The sequence below is a fragment of the Megalobrama amblycephala genome, linkage group LG14 (genome assembly GCF_018812025.1).
Source record: "Megalobrama amblycephala isolate DHTTF-2021 linkage group LG14, ASM1881202v1, whole genome shotgun sequence".
Classification (NCBI taxonomy): Eukaryota; Metazoa; Chordata; class Actinopteri; order Cypriniformes; family Xenocyprididae; genus Megalobrama; species Megalobrama amblycephala.
The window spans coordinates 40,001-62,500 of NC_063057.1; the positions used below are offsets into that span (position 1 = coordinate 40,001).

At 44.9% G+C, this 22,500-nt stretch overlaps 2 protein-coding genes across 6 annotated transcripts in view; both read right to left on the reverse strand.

The window, feature by feature from the left end:
- ptpn12 (protein tyrosine phosphatase non-receptor type 12) overlaps positions 1 to 16,728 on the reverse strand; it is a 17,314-nt gene extending 586 nt beyond the window's left edge. The window contains exons 1-19 of one of the 5 annotated variants that reach the window (XM_048155244.1): positions 16,307 to 16,728; positions 15,436 to 15,579; positions 8,525 to 8,633; positions 8,245 to 8,321; positions 7,891 to 7,986; positions 7,435 to 7,473; positions 7,271 to 7,342; positions 6,753 to 6,812; positions 6,520 to 6,662; positions 5,135 to 5,201; positions 4,946 to 5,023; positions 4,023 to 4,121; positions 3,319 to 3,404; positions 2,433 to 3,124; positions 1,761 to 1,832; positions 1,089 to 1,141; positions 970 to 1,012; positions 455 to 532; positions 1 to 381 (exon numbers count right to left, since the gene is read on the reverse strand). The exon at positions 1 to 381 is cut by the window's left edge and continues 586 nt beyond it. In XM_048155244.1, coding sequence (XP_048011201.1) covers positions 320 to 381; positions 455 to 532; positions 970 to 1,012; positions 1,089 to 1,141; positions 1,761 to 1,832; positions 2,433 to 3,124; positions 3,319 to 3,404; positions 4,023 to 4,121; positions 4,946 to 5,023; positions 5,135 to 5,201; positions 6,520 to 6,662; positions 6,753 to 6,812; positions 7,271 to 7,342; positions 7,435 to 7,473; positions 7,891 to 7,986; positions 8,245 to 8,321; positions 8,525 to 8,633; positions 15,436 to 15,441 — 1,932 coding nt within the window. In that variant the 5' untranslated portion in view covers positions 15,442 to 15,579; positions 16,307 to 16,728 and the 3' untranslated portion in view covers positions 1 to 319. Of the gene's footprint in view, positions 382 to 454; positions 533 to 969; positions 1,013 to 1,088; positions 1,142 to 1,691; positions 1,833 to 2,432; positions 3,125 to 3,318; positions 3,405 to 4,022; positions 4,122 to 4,945; positions 5,024 to 5,134; positions 5,202 to 6,519; positions 6,663 to 6,752; positions 6,813 to 7,270; positions 7,343 to 7,434; positions 7,474 to 7,890; positions 7,987 to 8,244; positions 8,436 to 8,524; positions 8,634 to 15,435; positions 15,580 to 16,306 lie in introns of those variants that run through there. The other 4 variants (XM_048155245.1, XM_048155241.1, XM_048155242.1 and 1 more) reach the window with 4 other exon arrangements.
- A 5,375-nt stretch (positions 16,729 to 22,103) lies between these two features.
- The window catches only part of LOC125245543 (transmembrane protein 60-like), an 872-nt gene continuing 475 nt past the window's right edge, over positions 22,104 to 22,500 (reverse strand). Inside the window, exon 2 of the mRNA XM_048156198.1 lies at positions 22,104 to 22,500. This exon is cut by the window's right edge and continues 219 nt beyond it. Coding sequence (XP_048012155.1) covers positions 22,342 to 22,500 — 159 coding nt within the window. The 3' untranslated portion in view covers positions 22,104 to 22,341.

Below are 22,500 nucleotides of genomic sequence, written 5' to 3' on the forward strand. Positions count from 1 at the left end.
AGTTCTCCGGCCGTTCACAGTCAGCGACTAAAACTACTGCAGAAGATGCACTGAGTTACAAATGGATCCTGGTCCAGTCGACGGGAGGAATAAGGCAGGTTTCTGGTCCCAGCGAGACGTTTAGCACCAGCACAGTGAATCAGTGAATCCATGGCAGTGGCAGCAATAGCTGCACAGGTGCATCATGGGAGATTATCTTGGTAGCTTTCAGATTGTGTAAGTCAGAGATGAGGGCGCAGAGTCTTTGACGTCCATCTATGGTGGCACTTATAGAGAATAAAGAGGAGCGTGTGACGGGTTTGAGCGTGTGCGAGGAGAGTCACGTCCACTCCGACGGAGGCTCCCGCGGGCCTTTGGGATGAGAGCAGCGGCTGCCGAATCCTGACGGGCACAAAGACGGTTCAGAGAACTGGCAAATCGCACACGAAAAGCCTTCATCTGCTCCATCACTCACCGATCTCAGCCTCAGTCCTCTTCTCCTTCGGGACGCTCGGGGGCGAATCTGGGCCCTTTCCGTTCTTCTGCTCAGCATCTAAAAAAAGAAAATCAGAACTGGCGTCATGCGCACGAACACACAGCCAAACAAACGCACATCTTCACCATCAGCCATTTGTTTCATTATGGGAGAAATCACATCAAACTGCATTTAGCTGATGTTTGAGCTGGAGATACGGATCCGTTATCATGTTAATGCTACACGCGTGTGACCGTAACTGGTTGAGAGCGTAGTTGTAGTTAACGCATCATCATGCCGGAGAGACTGGCGGGCGAAGGCGAGACTCTACGAGCAGTCATTCATTCATTCATTCATTCATTCTTTCTTTCTTTCTTTCTTTCTGTACAGTTATGGTTACACATGGTTTTTTTCCTCCTCCATGCGCTCATATTTTGAGTGTGATTCATTGGCCAAAACTGAGAAAACACATAATATTGATCATGGTAATATTGTGCAGCTGTAGTGTGACATACCGGTCTTTGGAGGACTAGCAGGAGTTTGTGTGTTTCCGGATCCCTGTGAAGGAAAGAGCAGACGGTTAAAGCTCTCGTTCTCTGGCGGTTACAACAGAAAGACGGACGCTGCGTCTCACCTGACGCTCTTCTGAAGCGGCTTCGGCCGGCGGCAGCTTCACATCTGTGGGGTCTGAAGAAACACCACGGAAAAGTTAAAGGAAGTTCGGACAGACGGCATTGTAACGATGATCTCTGATGACACGTTATTCCTCATTAACAATGAAACAGACGAGTGAGTGTGTGTGAAGCTGCTGGTGAACCTTTAATGACCCATCAGTGATCAACTTGCCTTAAACTCAACAAATCAACACACACACACACACACACACACACACACACAAGCTGCTGAGATTCACCCATAAACACAGACACACTAAAACAACTGGGAACACTGGGAAACATGCAAATTTTTCCATAAAAACAGCTGTTGTCTTTTATATTCTATAACAATCACGTCAGTCGCTGCGGGCCGTAATGGAGGGCCGAGATTCACTGTGTGTGTGTGTGTGTGTGTGTGTGTGTGTGTGTGTGTGTGTGTGTGTGTGTGTGTGTCTGTCTCATTACACTGATGTTCACCACTGGACAAAACTAACACGCAATGAACTGAAAGTAAATCTTCATTGTCTGAATTCTGTGAGCAGCGTCACACTGCACAGTGGAACAAGATCCCTTTTCACTACCGAAGCAGGAAGTGACGCGTCTGTCTCAGAGCCTCTGCTGCCCTCGTGTGGCTGGAGAGAGAGACGCACCTGTGGCCATTAGGAAGGACTCTGCGGTTCTCTCAGGAAGAGGAGGAGGTGAATCGCCACTGCCGTCACAGTCTGAGGCAAAAAGAGCACCGTTACCAACCACAGCGCACACACACACACACACACACACACACACAGAGCACTCTCTCTCTCACACACACACACACACACACACACACACAGAGCACTCTCTCTCTCACACACACACACACACACACACACACGTTCAGACCATGCCGAGCGTTTACCCAGCTGACCGCAGCATCAACCCCGACACAATCCCAGATCAACCCACGTGAGCCAAATACACACTACCATCATGCCTTCAGCCCCACAACCCTATTGAGTGCCCTACACAGGCAGCATCAGCATAGTTCAGAGGCAGAAAAAAGCTGCATTTGATCAGGTGACCTAAAGACCCCAGGATCATCTCTGCGCACACACAAACACACACGTCCACTTCCTAAAGACCATCAAACTCGCTCTCATTCCGTCTGTGAACTCAGACTCAAAGTGACACACTGCAGCCACAGTGAAGCTTCTACAATCGTCACGTCTGTGCAACTAAAACACCGACCTGATCAAATGAGAGTCACGTGACTGGAAGGAAGTGAGAACTAGGAAAGGAAGCAGACGGATGAGCGGAATGTGCGAGGAAACTTAGGAACATACCGGAGGAGGTGTGTGTCGGGAGACTCTGCCCAGCGATGGACATCGGCGTGACTCTGCGCGGGACGCGGTCGCTCTGCTGCGCTGCCGTAACCGTGCTGGTTGCCGTGGAGATCCCAGACCGACTGTCGTCAGGGAAGTCCGAATGCAGCGGGTTGGTGAAGCTCAGCGCAGCTCTGGGCGGCGCGGCGGGACTGGGCGATCGCTCCGGCGGAGAGGCTGCTCTGTCGGGACTGGACACGGACCAGGCGGCGTGACCCTTCTCGGCCTTCAGCGGCAGGTGGTTGGGGCGCGGCGGGTCGTCGGACTCCTCGGACATGGAGCTGCTGCTGGTGTTGGAGCGCTTGAAGGCGTGCGATCGCTGCAGGACGCTGTTCCCCTCGAAGCTGCGCGGCCCTTCCTGCAGGGGAACCTTCTTGATCTCGATGCTCAGCTTGCGCTCCAGACGCCGGTCCTCAGCGGGCGGCGCCGGGACGTCCTGCGCAGGCTTGTTGTTGTAGTTCTCGTTGAGGTCGGGGTTCTGATCCGACTCTAGCACGTGCAGGATGGGTTTGGGATGGTATCGGTCGTTGTCCTGCCGCACGTTTGTGACCGTAGGGAAGGCCGAGGGCGGAGACGGCGTGAGGATGGGCGGGACGGGGTGCGGCTCTGGCGGCTGTAGAATCTCCTCCTTCACGTCGCCCTCCACCTGATTACTGAGAGAAGAAAGAAAACATAAACACCGAACATTCGTGCAGGTCACGAGATCACATCAAATACATGTTCTCAAAATAATTTAAATTAATCAACAAAAACAAACACATTCTGTGAAATGAGGATCTTCAGTTTCAGATGCTGTTCCTTCATCACTGCACTCTGAGTTCAAGGGTCAATTCTGGAGGCCTCTTACCTGCGGATACGGGGCGGTTTGGGAGGCGGCGTGTCCCATCGTTCCTCGTCTGAATTCTGACCGAGTTTTTCTGGGCTGCCCTCTTCCTGTGGTGAGAGAGAGTCAAGTCACCTTTATTTATATAGTGTTTTTTACAATGCAGATTGTGTCTCAGCAGCTTCACAGCGATAACTGGATGTTTTGGCTGTACAGCAGATCTAGAAGAAAATGGTGCCATTGTCCATCTTAAGTTCAGTGTTGATTCATTCCGTTGTCAAAATCAATAGTTATTAATTTAGTTCATTTATCTATACAGCAGCTCTGGAGAAAACGGTGATGTCATCGTCCAGCTCAGTTCAGTGGTGTCAATGCAGGCAGATCAGTAATATTGTTGAATATTAAGTGTTAATATTAAGCCAGAGGAACCCACACGCCATCAGGTGACAAAAAAAACCCTTGGGAGAAACCAGGCTCAGTCGGGGGGGCAGTTCTCCTCTGGCCAACAGCGAACAGTGCACCCTAACTCTGTGTGTGTGTGTGTGTGTGTGTGTGTGTGTGTGTGTGTGCAGCCACACTCCATTGTGTCTGTACATCAGGCTTTTCAAACAGGAAGTAAAGCTTCATTGTTTCTATTGTTCATTGTTTAATTTCTCTCAACCAACATTCCTGTCTTTCTAGAGCAGATTGTGTGTGTGTGTGTGTGTGTGTGTGTGTGTGTGTCTCACCATCCCATCTGTGAGCTCAGAGTTAGTCGGACTCTCCAGAAGCATCAGCTGTTTCTCAAAGAGCTGTGCAATGGCTCGATGAACCAGCTCGTACTGCTCCTGTCACACAGAGAGAAACAGGAGGTCAGAGGTCAGCAGCTCCAGATAAAGTGAGCGTTTCTTTACAAAAACAACTATAAACTAGTTTTTATAAGTTGGTCATTTGTAAACTTGATAGTCTTGAAAGTCTTGCTGCACATGAATGAGGTAAGCTTTGTGTTTTACATCATCTGCCGCGTGCACTTGTTTACAAGACGACAAACTCAGAGAAAAAAAAAAAAAAAAAAAAAAGAGCGCAAACTCGGGTTAGATTTTGATACCCGTCTGTGTAACTACAAGAATGTTTATATAGGCCATCATATTTTTTGGCTAGTTTACTTTAGTTTTTTTAAAATACACCATACTTTCACCCAAAATGGATAATTAAAAACAAGTTTAAATGGGTAAATCTTCTATAAATATTGTTTATTCTTCATTTTCTTTTCTGATTTACTCCAATTCTTGTTAAAACTCTGTGCATTTTGAGCACTTTTTGTGTGAAATCATATTTATTTTGCCCATCAAAAGTGTGCTTTCACTTTAATTGAGCGCCAGCAGCGCAGCAAAAATAGAAACCGCCGCTTCACTGCTGCTCACGTGACACTCCTCCTGGTGTGAATGCACCCACTGGTTAACATGTACGTGAAAAAAATATGCGTTGCTCACGAGCAGATCATGCTTTCGGTGTGAAACCGGCGTTAAAGTTCATGACTACCAACTGCAAAGTTTTTTGTTTAATTCACGTTCGAGCTGTGAACTCAAAGTCTTTGATACGCTAAACCTGTCAGTGGTACAGTGTGTGTGACGTGTGTGTAAGCATGTGACGTGTGTGTAGTTTCGTTTACTTTGGTCTGAACTGCAGAATGGCGCTGCGTCCTCATCTCCTGAATCAGATGGAAAACGTTAAAATCTTCAGGAATTCTCTGCAAAAAAACACAGTGATGTCATCAATTCAACGGCGAGACTCAAGTGTGTGTGTGTGTGTGTGTGTGTGTGTGTGTGTGTGTGTGTGTGTGTGTGTGTGTGTGTGTTACCCCAGCTTTCAGCAGGTTCCAGGTGTAGTCGATGGCACAGATGGCTCCTGTTCGCCCACAGCCGGCACTGTCAACAAATGAACAACACATACATGCAGTCAGAACACACCGATCACACACTGATCACACACACACACACACACACACCCAAACAGTCATTTCATATGAAACTATTAAACATGTTAAACAGCACAGATCAGAAGGCCATCGCTGGTTCCTCTCGCCCATCCGCATCTGATCATCATCATCATCATCATCACTAACAGTTTCTTCCCATCAGCTCTTGAACTCTGATCTACATTCGGAGCCCATAAAAGCCTGACTTAAATACAGTGAAATCACAATGGACAGTTCTTGTTTTTATGGAATATTGCAGTTTATTATAAATAATTTATCGCTGCACATCATTACTGTGTTAAATTCACGTTCTGGTAATCTTGAATCAGAATATCTTCTCCTTCCTCTTGCAGCATCTCTTCTCTTCTCTGATGACGAGGGCGGGGCAACCTGTCACTCACATGAGATCCACCAATAGCAAACCACAACCATCCAATCAATTCCCCAGAGACAAAATCAAGCCCCGCCCTACATTTGTTCTTGTTCCAGAAGCGTTTCACTCAGATATACGACACAATAGAGAAGAAAAGACCAGCACAGCTGAAGAAACAGCTTTCATGAAGACTTTAACCCTAACCTCAGCCTGTCGTTCATCTGTGATTATAGGCCATCAGAATGAAGCCAGAGAAAGTCAACGCTACCGTTCTTCACGTGAGCATGTGTGTGTTCATATAAGATCATATAAAGGCGGATTTATACTTCTGCGTCGGACCTACGCCGGAGCCTCTGTGCCGTAGGATAGGCGTCTGTTTTCATTTATACTTCTACGTCATTGTCCGCGTCTACGTGCATACAGACCACTAGGAGGCAGTGTCCGCGGTCATGTGGTGTATCAAGGCAAAAGCTGAAGAAGAAGCAGCTTGTCATGTACGTTGTCAGAGAAGCTTACAAATAGAAATGGCAGAGAAGCGGCAAATAGGTAACGACTTTTGTTGCAGTATGACTGCATGTGTCCTCTGAAACAGAGCGTTTTCATTCCTATGGAAGTTGTAAACGCTCGATCTTCTCCTATTGCGCTGCGGCAGTTTTTTGACCTGAGGGAGGGGTTCTAGCAGACCAATCACAGCGCTTGCGGTCCGTGTAGAATTGAAGCGTCGTTACATTTTGGAAGAGGTGCACGTCAGGTTACGTCGTAGGCTACGCGTGGTACAAACAGCCTATGCCGTAGCTACGGCATACACTCGACGCAGAAGTATAAATCAGCCTGAAGAGGTCATGATGCCGCTCTTTCTAAACACAAGATCATCAGACACAAGCGGATCTGATACCTGCAATGGACGCAGATGGGAACGTCGTCATGCTCCTGATATTCCCTCATCAGAGCAATCATGTCCAATATGGAATCGAAAGATGACGGGACGTCGTGATCAGGCCAGTTCACATAATGGAACTGCGTCACTCGACGGGTTTCCTGACAGACAGAGAGAGAAACACAGACTGACGGTTAAAAAAAACTGAACCGCCACAACAGACAGACTGAGACGGACTGAGACAGACTCACATGATCAAACTCCACTGTAAGTGTCCGGATGAAATAATCCGTCCTTGGCTGCTCAGACTCCTGAAAAACAAACGTTTGACTTTACGGATTCCTGACGGCTCGTCTCCGGCTGAATGTGATTTTGTTTTTGGAAGGTTGTTAACGTGACATTTTAAATGAAGCCCATATCAGACACTGATTACGTCTGAATTACATTCTCAGATCTACATGAACCTGTTGGTGATGCGGTTTGATGTCAAGAGCACAAAACTACTCGCACATAAAAATCTGAAGAATCTTTAAAGCAGATAACAGGAGCTAAATTTGTTAACAAAAATTATATATATATATATATATATATATATATATATATATATATATATATATATATATATATATATATATATATCGCAGTATCACAGTCACATCTGACTGCTGCTCACAGTGAAGAACATTGAGGGGAAATCAGATACATGCTCAGTTTATTCCCACATGTGAAAGTTCCTCAGATCAGATTTGGGAATGTGATGCGGACTCACACACAAGATCCTGAAGGGCCCGAACGTCACAGGCTCGTCTCCAAACATGGGGAAATAACGCTCACACTTCTTCTGCAGAGGAAAGAGAGTGAAGAACATGTTTGTGTCTGTGAACCAAAGCGTTCATGACTGAAAGAGAGAATCCACACGGAATTCATTCTTACCCTTCCCATCTCAAACTCTCGACACGCCATCACGATGACCTGCAGAACAGGAAGTCACGCGTCACTTATGAGAACACACACACACACAGACAGGTTTGTTTTGCTTAGTGAGGACTCTCCGTAGACGTAATGGTTTTTATACTGTACAAACTGTACATTCATTTTCTCCCCCTACACTAACCCTAACCATCACAGAACACCGTCTGCATTTTTACATTTTTAATAAAACTAATTGTTTAGTGTGTTTTTAAAGCTAAAATATGAGAACTCATGAAATGTCCTCATATTTCATGTTTACGTTGTAATACCAGTGTAATACCCCTCATTATACACATTAGTGTCCTCATAAATCGAAAAACACGTGCACACATACTTTCACTCACACACTCACACTCACACACACACAAACACACACTCACTCACACACACACACACACACACAGTAGAATCACTCACCGCAACCTTGTATTCCCAGATCATCCTCCAGAAATCCAGCACGGTGTTGGGCAGCGGCCCCTGAGTAGCGATGTAAGCCTCCGGCCCGTCTATTCCCTACACACACACACACACACACACACACAGATCTGACCAATCACATGATCACAGCAATCTACGGTCTCTACAGCTTCATCGGACTGAGACTCTAGTTGATGCTTATGTGTGTCACATCAGGAAAAGAAAGAAAAACAGCTTCTGAGTGGAGTGTAACTTCGATTGCGCTGATATACGTGTTTGCATTCACACACACATGCTGAAGGGCGTCTAGAGAGACAGGAAAGGCCGCAGAGCAGCACAGGACGTCTTCAGTACCTTGATGAAGTTTGCATTGATGTAATCTGTGTCCTGGTTGGATGTTTTTAACGTCACCTTCACACGGCTGTGGTCGACTGACGTGCGAGAGAAAGACATCATCGTGTCAGCAGATACACACACACACACCAGATCAGATTCATTTGACAACACCACAACCCTTCCTCACACCACCATCATCATCATCATCCCTGTTAACATCATGAACAAACAGTCATGTGATCTCATAACTGACACACGTAAGCGTTAGGTTAGCGCTGGATCATGTCCGTTTACTCACACGGCAGAATGTCTTTGTATCGGTTTTTCTTCACATTGTCCTCCTGCTCTCCTACATTAGTGGGGTAGATCTTCTCTGTTCTGTATTTGGTTGATAATCGGCGTAATCTCTGTAAAAGACACACGGAACAGCTTTGTGTTTAGGATTGTGTTTAGCCACAGACATTCACAGCAGAGAGAAAACAAACACATCATCAATAAATGAGTTAACAGACAAAGCCATTCAGACATCACTGCAGGAGGAACGTGTGCGAACACAACATAGAAGATGGAGTTAGTGTGGTAATTCTGACCTCAGTGTGTGTGCGTGTGTGTGTGTGTGTGTGTGTGTGTGTATGTATGTATGTATGTATGTGTCCATCCAAGTGCAAGTAGATGAGAAAGAGGAATCCATTTCAGAGTTTCCGTCCTACAGAATTAAATTCTAGTGCTGGAAAGGTTTAAAATATTTCAATGTGTAAACTAGCAAGACAAAACACGTGCAAATTTCAGTCTATGGCAGTAAAACCTGAAATTAATCCGTGAAATCACATGCCTGCCGAACCGTGTGTCCTGGTCCGTACGGATCATGGGTCTACAACGATCCGTTTAACCCCTAGTGTAAATGTAAAAGTAAGTGTGTTGGTTCATGTTTGTGTGAATGTCTGGAGCACATCAGGGCTGCTACTGTACATCCAGACAACTTCCAGACAACTTTCACTAGGGCTGGGACAATTAATCGTTGAAATGTGAATCAAGAAATGATTATGGATCGATTCTGAGATGTCACTGCACACTTTAGAAACAGCCGTACTCTGCTTGCTTCCAGTTCCTCACACACACACACACACACACACTCCACTTGAACCTTCTATGAAATAATAATTCATAAAGTTCAAAAAGGTTGAAGCGAATTACAAGGATGTTTGCAGTGGACTGTTTAAATTAATCTAAATTCTGAGGTGCAAGTGCATAGCCGAACGCACAAGCGCTCTTCTTTGTGAGCATAGAACTAGCCTAGAGCACCATCTGCTGTTAAAAACTAAGCTCAGAATTAGACTTGTGCCGATATTCGGTAATGCGATAAATAGCGATAATGAATATGCACGATATTGTAATCGTGGGCACTTCAGAATACCGTAAATAATAATTTATTACCAATTATTATTTTTTTATAAGGCAATTAAGAATACTTTACCCATCAATCGTATAAAATGCACAACACCGCTGTATTCTGCGTCAAAAGGACACGCGCTCAGATGTAAACAATCCCAACGTGCATGTGGCACATGGCGGAACGAGTGAAGGAGACGAGCTTAATGAAAGTGCGCGTTCACTCTCTGACAGCAGAGGGCGCTGATGGAACAGCAGAAATGCAGCGGTTACCACGGAAACCGTGCAAACAAAGTAAGTGCGCTAGTGAAGTTTTTAAAATGCTTCAAACAGCCATTCATTTTTTTGTAATCTCAGTGTTGTTCATCACAGCACCAAATACTGAATACCTAAAAAAGACTTAAAAGGATATTTATTTTCAAACCTAAACATTTTTATATTTTAGTCTGGACCACAACATGCCCTAATGATTAGAAATGTTCTGATTATTTGTTATTGTTCAGTAAAACTTTGAAAACATACAGCTTCATTAGTTAACATGTTAATTCATTATCACTAAACTGACAATAAAAGTACTTATAAAGTATTCATTATTATTAATTAATGTTAATTTCTTAGTTACTGTTTAATAACATTACTAAATTCAAAATAACTTATTCAATGGACCTGAGATAAAACTAACAACATTAACAAAAAATAACACTTTCTGTAACAAATGTAGCTATTGCTCAATCTTAGTTAATGCATTAAATAGAGTAAAGTGTTATCTGTTGTTCTTTATAATAAAATCAGTCAGTTGTTTTTGTTTTCTTTCAAAAAGAGTTCTTAAACCTGTTAAACTATGACAAAAATTGTTTTTTTAATATCATGATAATACCGTATACTGTGATAAAAGCTTCATCAATTAATCGCAACATGAAAATTTGATACCGTCACATGCCTACTCTCAGAATCAATCCATGAATCGAGATTAATCGATTTATTGTCCCAGCCCTGACATCCACACAACACCCACACAACATCCACACAACATCCACTCATACCTAGTAGATTCCTTTCTGTCAATAAACTACTTGTGCTCATGTTAGCAACACGCATGTTCAAGCATCATGTCTGTGTTTCTCCTCCACCAAGTGGCTCATCAAACACAGGAAGCTCTCTCTCTCTCTGTGTGTGTGTGTGTGTGTGTGTGTGTGTGTGTGTGTGTGTGTGTGTGTGTGTGTGTGTGTGTGTGTGTGTGTGTGTGTGGGCCGTCATACTTCCTTTCCTGCCAGTGTTGGGGAGGAACAATGGCCGACGTGACACAGTTCTGCTGCGTTGTCTTCTCATTGGTCAATTTCCTGGCCCACCCGTCAGAGCCAACGCCCACATAGCAGACTGGCACGTCACACCACACACACACACACACACACATTTATCTGTCTCAGACTTCCATTGATGTAATATGTCTGTAACCACTACAGACGGACCCACAACAAGTGTGATGATGGAGATCACTGACCGCTCCGGTTTATATCAGTCCATCTATTACTGTATGATAATCCACTCTCAACAAACAGACACCAAACGCAAGAAAAAAGTCAGAAGTGTGATTACATGAGACTAGTTCAGGGGTAGGCAAGTTCGGTCCTAGAGAGCTGCTGTCCTGCAGAGTTTAGCTCCAACCCTGAAAAAAACCCTTCAGCTGCCTATAGCCTTAGTAATCCTGAAGAGTTTGATTAGCTTGTTCAGGTGTGTTTGATTAAGGTTGGAGCTAAACTCAGCAGGACAGCGGCTCTCTAGGACCGAACTTGCCTACCCCTGGACTAGTTATTCTAAATTGGGTTATAATGAACTACTGACAGCAGCAGTGACTCAAAACTGACTGGTGACACACACACACACACACACACACACAATCACGTGTGGATTGTGTCCACCTTCACATCATGATTCAACATCCCTAAACATTCATAAACGCATCCCGTCCAGCTGCAACAAATAACTGAGAGCTAACTCACCCTCACTCACCCTCACTCACTCAAGTCAAGTCACCTTTATTTATATAGCGCTTTTTACAATGCAGTTTGTGTCAAAGCAGCTTTACAGTGATAACTGGTATATTATTTTGGCTGCACAGCAGCTCTTAAATAGTGTCAATGCAGGCAGATCAAAGCACTGATGAATAAATGTCAAGTGTCCCCAACTAAGCAAGCCAAAGGCGACAGCAGCAAGGAACCCAAACACCAACAGGTGACATCAGGTGGCAAACAAGTGGCAAATAGGTGTTAAAATGGAGAAAAAAACCTTGGGAGAAACCAGGCTCAGTCGGGGGGCCAGTTCTCCTCCGGCGAACAGTGCTTTGTTATGATTCAGGTTGCAGGTACCCTCACTCACCCTCACTCACCCTAACTCACTCACCCTAACTCACCCTCACTCACTCACCCTCACCCTCACCTCACCTTCCCCTCACCCTAACTCACCCTCACCCCACCCTCACTCACACCTCACCCACCCTCACCCTAACTCACTCACCTTCCCCTCACCCTAACTCACCCTCACCCCACCCTCACTCACACCTCACCCACCCTCACCCTAACTCACTCACCTTCCCCTCACCCTAACTCACCCTCACCCCACCCTCACTCACCCTCACCTCACCCTCACTCACCTTCCCCTCACCCTAACTCACCCTCACTCACCTTCCCCTCACCCTAACTCACCCTCACTCACCCTAACCTCACCCTCACTCACTCACCCTCACTCACCTTCCCCTCACCCTAACTCACCCTCACTCACCCTAACCTCACCTCACCCTAACTCACCCTCACTCACCTTCCCCTCACCCTAACTCACCCTCACTCACTCACCCTCACTCACCCTAACCTCACCCTCACTCACCTTCCCCTCACCCACCCTCACCCTAACTCACTCACCCACCCTCACCCTAACTCACTCACCCACCCTCGCCCTAACTCACTCACTCTCACTCACCCTCACCTCACTCTCACCCTAACTCACCCTCACTCACCCTAACCTTCCCCTCACCCTAACTCACCCTCACTCACCTTCCCCTCACCCTCACTCACCTTCCCCTCACCCTAACTCACCCTCACTCACCCTAACTCACCCTCACTCACCCTAACTCACTCACCTTCCCCTCACCCTAACTCTTAGAATAGTGTCAATGCAGGCAGATCAAAGCACTGATGAATAAATGTCAAGTGTCCCCAACTAAGCAAGCCAAAGGCGACAGCAGCAAGGAACCCAAACACCAACAGGTGACATCAGGTTGCAGGTACCCTCACCCTCACTCACCCTCACTCACCCTAACCTCACCTCACCCTAACTCACCCTCACTCACCTTCCCCTCACCCTAACTCACCCTCACCCTCACTCACCCTAACCTCACCCTCACCTCACCCACCCTCACCCTAACTCACTCACTCTCACTCACCCTCACCTCACTCTCACCCTAACTCACCCACCCTCACCCTAACTCACTCACCCTCACCTCACCCACCCTCACCCTAACTCACTCACTCTCACTCACCCTCACCCTAACTCACCCTCACCTCACCCACCCTCACCCTAACTCACTCACCCTCACCTCACCCACCCTCACCCTAACTCACTCACTCTCACTCACCCTCACCTCACTCTCACCCTAACTCACCCTCACTCACCCTCACCTCACTCACCCTCACCTCACCCACCCTCACCCTAACTCACTCACTCTCACTCACCCTCACCTCACTCTCACCCTAACTCACCCTCACTCACCCTAACTCACCCTCACTCACCCTAACTCACCCTCACTCACCCTAACTCACCCACCCTCACCCTAACTCACTCACCCACCCTCACCCTAACTCACCCTCACTCACCCACCTTCCCCTCACCCTAACCTCACCCTAACCTCACCCTAACCTCACCTCACCCTAACTCACCCTCACTCACCCTCACCCTAACTCACTCACCCTCACCTCACCCACCCTCACCCTAACTCACTCACTCTCACTCACCCTCACCTCACTCTCACCCTAACTCACCCTCACCTCACCCTAACTCACCCACCCACCCACCCTCACCCTAACTCACCCTCACTCACCCACCTTCCCCTCACCCTAACTCACCCTAACTCACCCTAACCTCACCCTAACCTCACCTTCCCCTCACCCTAACTCACCTGTGAGAGAGAGAGGGAGGAAACACCTGGTCAGTGAAATTTACCCCCTCTGAAGACCTGCGGATGATTCACAACACACACACACACACACACACACACACACACACACACATTTGTTTTTGTGAATTGTGGGTCATTCCATAGGCGTAATGGTTTTTATACTGTACAAACTGTATTTTCTCTCCCCCTACACTAACCCTACCCATAACAGGAAACTGTGCACACTTTTACTTTCTCACAAAAACTCATTCTGTGTGATTTATAACCCTTTTGAAAAGTGGAGACATGGAGTAATGTCCTCATAAGTCATGTCTGAAAGTCACCCCCCCCCCACCACACACACACACACACTGACAGTTATGGACACAGGAAAGCAGGATGGAGGGATGAACACACACTTGTTTCTCACTAGATGTATTTTTACACAAAACAGGATGTGGATGTCAAGGTCAGAACACACTCACACACACACACACACACACACTCACACACACGTTTGTTTTTGTGAATTGTGGGTCATTCCATAGGCGTAATGGTTTTTATACTGTACAAACTGTATTTTCTCTCCCCCTACACTAACCCCTACCCATAACAGGAAACTGTGCACACTTTTACTTTCTCACAAAAACTCATTCTGTATGATTTATAACCCTTTTGAAAAGTGGAGACATGGAGTAATGTCCTCATAAGTCACCTCTTCTTGTAATACCTATGTCATTATACACATTTGTGTCCTGATATGTCACAAAAACGCACACTCACACACTCTCACTCACACACTCTCACTCACACACTCTCACTCACACACTCACATGCACCATCTGCATTTTTACATTTTTACTAAAACATTGTTTAGTGTGTTTTTAAAGCTATTTTAAATATGAGAACTCATGAAATATCCTCATATTTCATGTTTACGTCGTAATATCAGTGTAATACCCGTCATTATACACATTAGTGTCCTCATAAATCATGAAAACAAGCACACACACACACAGACACACACACACACACGGACGGACAGACACACACACACACACACGGACGGACAGACAGACACACATGGACGGACAGACACACACACACACACACACACACGGACGGACAGACACACACGGACGGACAGACACACACGGACGGACAGACACACACACACACACACACGGACGGACAGACACACACGGACGGACAGACACACATGGACGGACAGACACACACACACACACACACACAGCTGTGATTCAGGAGAAAGCCTCACTGCTCTAGCCTTCCCATAATCCTCTGCATCTGGCAGAGGTCGAGCGATATAACCCATATAAAGACATGAAATAATCCTCACAACGCAAATCAAAAAGACCGACACACACTACAACGCACAATAAGATGCTTACAAGCCTGCAGCAGATCACACACAAGACTATTGTTACATCACTTCCTGTAAGTGCTTCTGGGAATTTCTGAGCTTTACTGGAGCGACTTCTGTCCACATAAGCTCTTGAAAACACCGAATAAAATCAGAGCAGCAGAAACAGTCCCTGACCTCTGACCCCTCACTGACCTTCAAACACATCTGATTACCCACAACACACTGCTGCAGATCAGAGACCAACAGGACCAACAACAGCAGTACAAACACTGACTGATGCTCTGACCTTCATCAGCCGGGGTCATCGTCACCGACACGAGATGAAGAAGAAGAAGAGAAATAAAGGAGTGGCGCTTCACCTCCGTCATGATCATCCAGAGGAACAGAAGCACAAACAGCTCTGATCACGTGACTCAGTTCAGACTCTTTCCTTAAAGTGTCAAACACACACACACACACACACACACACACTTCATTACACAACAACAACACTGCTGTCAATCCACTTGTGTCAAAAGAAGTCGACATGAGAGCGAGAGAAGAGTGTGTGTGTGTGTGTGTGTGTGTGTGTTAAGATGTTTGAGGATGTTTTTCTGTTTATTTGTTCACAATGTTTCAGTCACAACATTCAATGTAACAACAACAACATCAACAGCAGCACTGCCTGATCACGAGCTACACATATGGAGACAATGTGTCTGTTTCAACATGTACCTGTGTGTGTGTGTGTGTGTGTGTGTGTGTGTGAGAGAGTGTGAGAGTGTGTGTGTGTGTGTATATGTGTGTGTGAGAGTGTGTGTGTGTATGTGTGTGTGAGTGTGTGTGTGTGTGTGTGTGTGTGTGTGTGTGTGTGAATATGTGTGTGAATATGTGTGTGTGAGAGAGTGTGTGTGTGAGTGTGTGTGTGTGTGTGTGTGAGAGTGTGTGTGTGTGTGTGTGTGTGTGTGTGAGAGTGTGTGTGTGTGTGTGTGTGTGTGTGTGTGTGTGTGTGTGTGTGTGAGAGAGAGAGTGTGTGTGTGTGTGTGTGTGTGTGTGTGTGTAGGCCGCAGTGAGCTGCTCTCAGTGACTGTAGATGAGACCCTCTCAGTAAAGTGAAGGTAATCAGATGTGTGTGTGTGTGTGTGTGTGTGTGTCGTTATTTCATCAGTGTGTCTCACCATGAAGTCCGAGCTGAAGTTATCTTCTCCTTTCTGCTCGCCGCTTCTCATGGCTTCAATGAATCTCTTCAGGATATTCACCTGCTCCATCCTGACAGGACGTTTCATTCATCCACAAAGCAAAAGAATAAATAAATATAAATATGTTCAGGAAAAGAGTCTTTTGAGCGATTATTCCAACATTTCTATGGCCCCATGTTCCTCTCCGTCCCTGCGATGAAACGGCACAAAGAGAGCGAGCGGCGGCGCGCGAGTCGCGCTGTGAAGCTGACGAATATTCGACGTTATAAATCACTTTTAATTTCACTCAGAAATGACTTTTAATAATGAAATAAACAGCGCGCCCCTCCCTGCGGCTGCCACATTCACACTGAACACACAACCGGACCGCCCGAAAGCCGCTGCCGCCGGTCACGCCCCCTGCAGCTCCTCTGGCTGTGATTGGTCAAGAGCTGGAACTTCTGCTACGTCGATTGGACGGAAGCTCACGTCAATCAAAAACGTGCTCGGATTCCTTGTTCCTCACTGTCAGGTCTGATTGTCAATCAGAGCGTCTCATGAGTTCATCTCTGATTGGCTGAATCTGCTCCCGTCCACTTCCCTGAGCCAGGTTAGACCCTCCTCTTCCGCGCTGACATACGGGTATTTAACAGCGTCACCGTCCACACAGCATTGTCTCAGACTCATGTCTGATTATTGATGTTGAGTGTGAATAATTTCCCGTGTTTTTCAGTGATCGCCAGACATTGGAGCGATTTTATTCATCCGGTCAAAGCATGTTCTCATCAGCCAGAAAGTTCAGTTTAGTATTCATGATGAAACATTTAATTTCTGACATTATCTGGCATATCAAGATGAATTGTTTATATGCAGTACAGTCCTGAGGTAATTCAAGAGGTGTACAGATGCGCTTGCCTCTGAGTGTGTTTCATTGGTTTGGATCTGCCGCTAATGACCGAATCAGATGATTTCTATTGGACACTATGAATGTCTCTGCCTAATTAAATGTACAATCCAAAAACCATCAGTGCTGCTTTATATTTCAAGAGCTTTACTCTCTCTACCTCCGTGCAGCACAGACTTTTTAGTTAGAATAATTTGCATTTATTGTAACTAAGAATAAATTGGCCGTCTTTTTCATTTGGGGTTTGGAAGCTGTTGAACACTGTGATTTTATGTATAGAAAGAAGTATAATGTTTAATCAGACGCACACAAGTTGATTTTTCAGCACATGTGAACACATTTAAAGTGATGCAATTCAAATACGGGCCTTTTTCCAAAGCCATGAGACTTTTATATGTTATAAACATTATAGATTATGTGTGATAAAATCACTAATGTACGATACACACAAAACTCCAGAACAGAATGTGACGTAAATACTGGTAATGTGAGGCAAACTCACCCACAGGGATTACATCAGTAACTAGACGTTCATCCATCTGAACGGTTCCTGCTTCATAAACACGATTTCTGCTCCTTTTTACAGACCGAAGGATGAAATGATATTCATAGTGAAAAGAGACACTCAAGATGAACTAGAGCTAGAAAACCCATTCGGCCATAGTGTGTGTGTGTGTGTGTGTACTTGTAATTAATACCAGTTGACCCTACAAAGTACGAAAGGTACAGAATCTTTGACTCCTTTGATCCCCACAAGGACAAAATCTTTTATATGAGACTTAATGTTGACATTTTTAAAATGTTGAAACATGCTTATATATAAGAACCTTATAACATTGTTTATATATATATAAGAATGTTTCAACATTTTAAAAATGACTATGTTTTATATAAAAGAATGTTAAAATGATGTTAGGTTCCTGTGACGGGTAGGGTTAGTGTAGTGTAGGGTCATACTATAGTCAAACATTCTTTTATCTGTGGGGTCAGACTGAAGGATTCCTGATCTTACTATCTTAGTGGGGTCATTTGGACACCACAAGGATGTGTGTGTGTGATGCTGTTGATTCTAGTGTGTCTGAGATGGAAGAGAAAGTTTCTTCGAGCAGCTGAGCTCTGGAATGTTCTTCAACAAGCCCTGACGTGACCATGCAGTCGATCGCATAGCTTCCCTCTTCTGCACACACACAGTTACACAACGTCAAGGCACATGGGTACAGTCATATCATCCACATTTTATCTCAACACACACACACACACACAATCTGCGCCGGTATTTACTTGTCTTAGTGCACACACACACACACACACACACACACACATAGTTGCAGAGAATCAGCATGAAAGTGCTTGTACAAAAATACTTTCCCTCCAGCCAATGACACACAGAAACATTCTGGCACACGGACAGCAGGAAGTGATCAGCACTTCTCATTGGTCAATAAAGCTGATAAACACTCAGTTTTGGAGGGTCAGAGGAAGTTAGTTAATACACTGGATCTCCATCGGTCAGTCTGAAGGTCTGGACTCTACTGGACTCAGATCTGGACCTCTGACTGTGTGAAAGTGTTTCCAGTGTGAGGCAGAGACAGTCTGACCGATCCACTTTACACTGGTGTGAGTGTGAAGGTGCTTTGATACACTTTCCCCCGGTTTCACAGACAAGGCTTAAGCTAGTCCTAAGACTAAAATGCATGTTTTAACTGAGAGTAACTTATACTGACATATCTTAAAATATGTCAGACCCATTGTTTTGTCTCAAGATGAACACCAGTAATGTTTTTTTCTAGTGTACATTTATAAAAGTTACTTAAATATCCTAAATGAACTAAGGTCTAATCCTGGCTTAGGCTAAGCCCTGTCTGTGAAATTTAGATCTTAATTAATAAATCTTGGTTAGTTACTTAAATTAATGAAAGTTTAATTTCAGAAAATATGTAAGCTGTTGATTGTTAAAACAGCCTGAACAGTTTTTCTGCCTCATCCAATTAAACATCCTATAGAGTGTAAAGTACAATGTTTCATGTTCTACTAACTTCTTTTCTCTGTAAAGCTGCTTTGGAAGGATCAGTCTCTGGAGTCTGAATGGCGCCACCTGGTGGCCATATATTGTACTGACGCTCTCCTCACCTGCTTCAGTGTTTCACGGCTGCTTTATCAGACTGCGTTGCTGGTCCAGGGACAATTTCTCATTCATGTTTCATTATTATGCATGCATGTAAATAAATGGTCATGGAATACATGGGATATTTGTGCTTTAAAAATCACTCATCTTGCTGCAAGACTGTCGAATTTAAAGGGTTAGTTCACCCAAAAATGAAAATAATGTCATTTATTACTCACCCTCATGTCGTTCCACACCCGTAAGACCTTCTTTAATCTTCGGAACACAAATTAAGATATTTTTGATGAAATCCGATGGCTCAGTGAGGCCTGCATAGCCAGCAATGACATTTCCTCTCTCAAGATCCATTAATGTACTAAAAACATATTTAAATCAGGTCATGTGAGTACAGTGGTTCAATATTAATATTATAAAGCCACGAGAATATTTTTGGTGCGCCAAAAAAACAAAATAACGACTTATTTAGTGATGGCCGATTTCAAAACACTGCTTCAGGAAACTTCAGAGCGTTATGAATCAGTGTGTCGAATCAGCGGTTCGGAGCGCCAAAGTCACGTGATTTCAGCGGTTTGACACGCGATCCGAATCATGATTCGACACAAAAGATTCATAACGCTCTGAAGCTTCCTGAAGCAGTGTTTTGAAATCGGCCATCACTAAATAAGTCGTTATTTTGTTTTTTTGGCGCACCAAAAATATTCTCGTGGCTTTATAATATTAATATTGAACCACTGTACTCACATGACCTGATTTAAATATGTTTTTAGTACATTAATGGATCTTGAGAGAGGAAATGTCATTGCTGGCTATGCAGGCCTCACTGAGCCATCGGATTTCATCAAAAATATCTTAATTTGTGTTCTGAAGATGAACGAAGGTCTTACGGGTGTGGAACGACATGAGGGAGAGTAATTAATGGGTTCATTTTGGGTGAACTAACCCTTTAACTATTTATGTCTATTTTGCTTCACATTGAAGAACAAAGAGCTGAGCTGCCAGACACTCAATACATCAAACACTCTCATTCACCTCCCCATCGCCATCCGTCCATCCGACCTTCTATCCGTCCATCCGTCAATCCATCCAAAACAAAATGATCTATTTGATCCAGTAGCTGGATATTCTCCAGGATCTTCCCAACATCTCCTGATCATCAGATTTTTTTTTTTTTTTGATGTTTTTGCCTTTATTATGACAGGACAGTAAGTGAAGTGGGAGAGAGGGAGGGTGTCGACCTCGTCATCAGATTTGTCAGATTTGCTTCACAGATCATATCGCTACAATGGCCCGGTCCTACATATTTGCCTTGTACAACTTTAGGAAGATTAAACCCTTCCTATCGGAGCATTCCACACAAATTCTTGTCCAAGCTCTTGTTCTATCCAGACTGGTCTATTGTAATGCTCTCTTGGCAGGTCTTCCAGCATGCTCTGTCAAGCCTCTACAACTGATCCAGAATGCTGCAGCGAGGCTGGTCTTTAACGAACCGTAGAGAGCGCACGTCACTCCTCTCTTCATCAGCCAGTAGCTGCTCGCATCCAATTCAAGCCTCTGATGTTTGCCTACAGAACGACCGCTGGCTCTGCACCGCTGTACCTAAACTCACTACCTCAGACTTACGCGCCCTCCAGAAGCTTGCGTTCTGCAAGTGGACGGCGCCTTGTGGTGCCATCACAAAGGGGCACAAAATCACTCGCACGGACCTTCTCCGGGTCTGTTCCCGGCTGGTGGAATGACCTGCATGAGCAGCAGAGTCTTTCAAAAAACTGCTAAAGACATTCCTTTTCAATCAACACTTGACCCAGTAATATTAGCACTTACTCTTGATTTATTTTACTTTTCTTTTTCGATTCTCTTTCTCCATCTATTTGTATAAAACACCCTTGCTACGAGCACTGTGCTGATAAAACTGGGACTTGACACGGCACTTACATACTGTTGCACTCATGGGCTTTTTGTGCCTTTATTCAGATAGGACAGTAGAGAGCACTGGGCAGAGAGGATCGGCAAAGGACCTCGAGACGGGAATCGAACTCGGGTCGCCGTGAACGCATTTGCACCATGTGTCGGCGCTAACCACTAGGCTATCGGCACCGACTGCTGCACTCGTGTTGATTTGATCGCTTCAACTATTCTCATTTGTAAGTCGCTTTAAAGAAAAGCGTCTGCTAAATGACTAAATGTAAATGTAAATTTGTCCAAATTATGAAACTTTCGTACTTTAATTTAACGGCCAATATGAATCTGATGTTCCTTCATCTCTGAAGTTGCTTATAAGATTTCAAGTTCCATTTACTCCATCTTCCTGAGATCGCAGGTAATGACGTCTGAATCTACTGAAAATCACCCACAAACACAAACACGGCCATTTCTGAACATTTCTGGAGAAAAATCCTTCATTGCTTTTTCATTTATCTCTGCTTTCAGACAGATGGACGTGATTCGGCTCCGTTTACAGTCACTGTCGACTGAAGCGACGATGGATTTTAAAGCCAGTTTTAGTGACCCGGGTCAGATTATGTGGTTAAACTCTTACAGATACTCCAGTAATCCTGCAGTCATTGTCAGTGATCAAAGAAAACGACCGTAACTACTTCATCTGCTCACGTCCAGGTTAGAGTTAGAAATAAACGTGACCTTTGACCTTCACTGGCATAAGCTCTTGTGATTGGCTGTCTTCAAACTGTACGAGATGTTGGATTGAGAAATCAGATGAACGAGGAGAGAAAAACAGAGACGGATCAAGAACCGGCGTTTCCACGTTCACGTCGGGTTCTGTGGGTTTATTCAGGTTTGTGTTCGCTTTCGTCATTCATGAACTTCAGATTTCACACGAGAAAAAACCAATAAAACATCAGCAGATGGAAATGAATTTACAAGATGAAAACAAAGAAATAAACCCACAAATAACCGACCTGAAATAAAACGTACAAATATCAAACTTTAAGAGTCCAATTAGTGTTTGTTCATGTGTGAGAGAGTGTGTGTGTGTTGAATGTGTCCGCATCAGTCGGTCCGCTGCGGCAGGATGTTGTATCCCAGCTGGATCATGGCTCCGGTCAGCAGCGTCCAGAGCGGCACACAGATGAAGAGCGGCCGCAGGCTGATGATCTGCTCCAGCCGCGCGCACAGAGTCAGACAGAAGCCCACCTTCATCATCAGAGC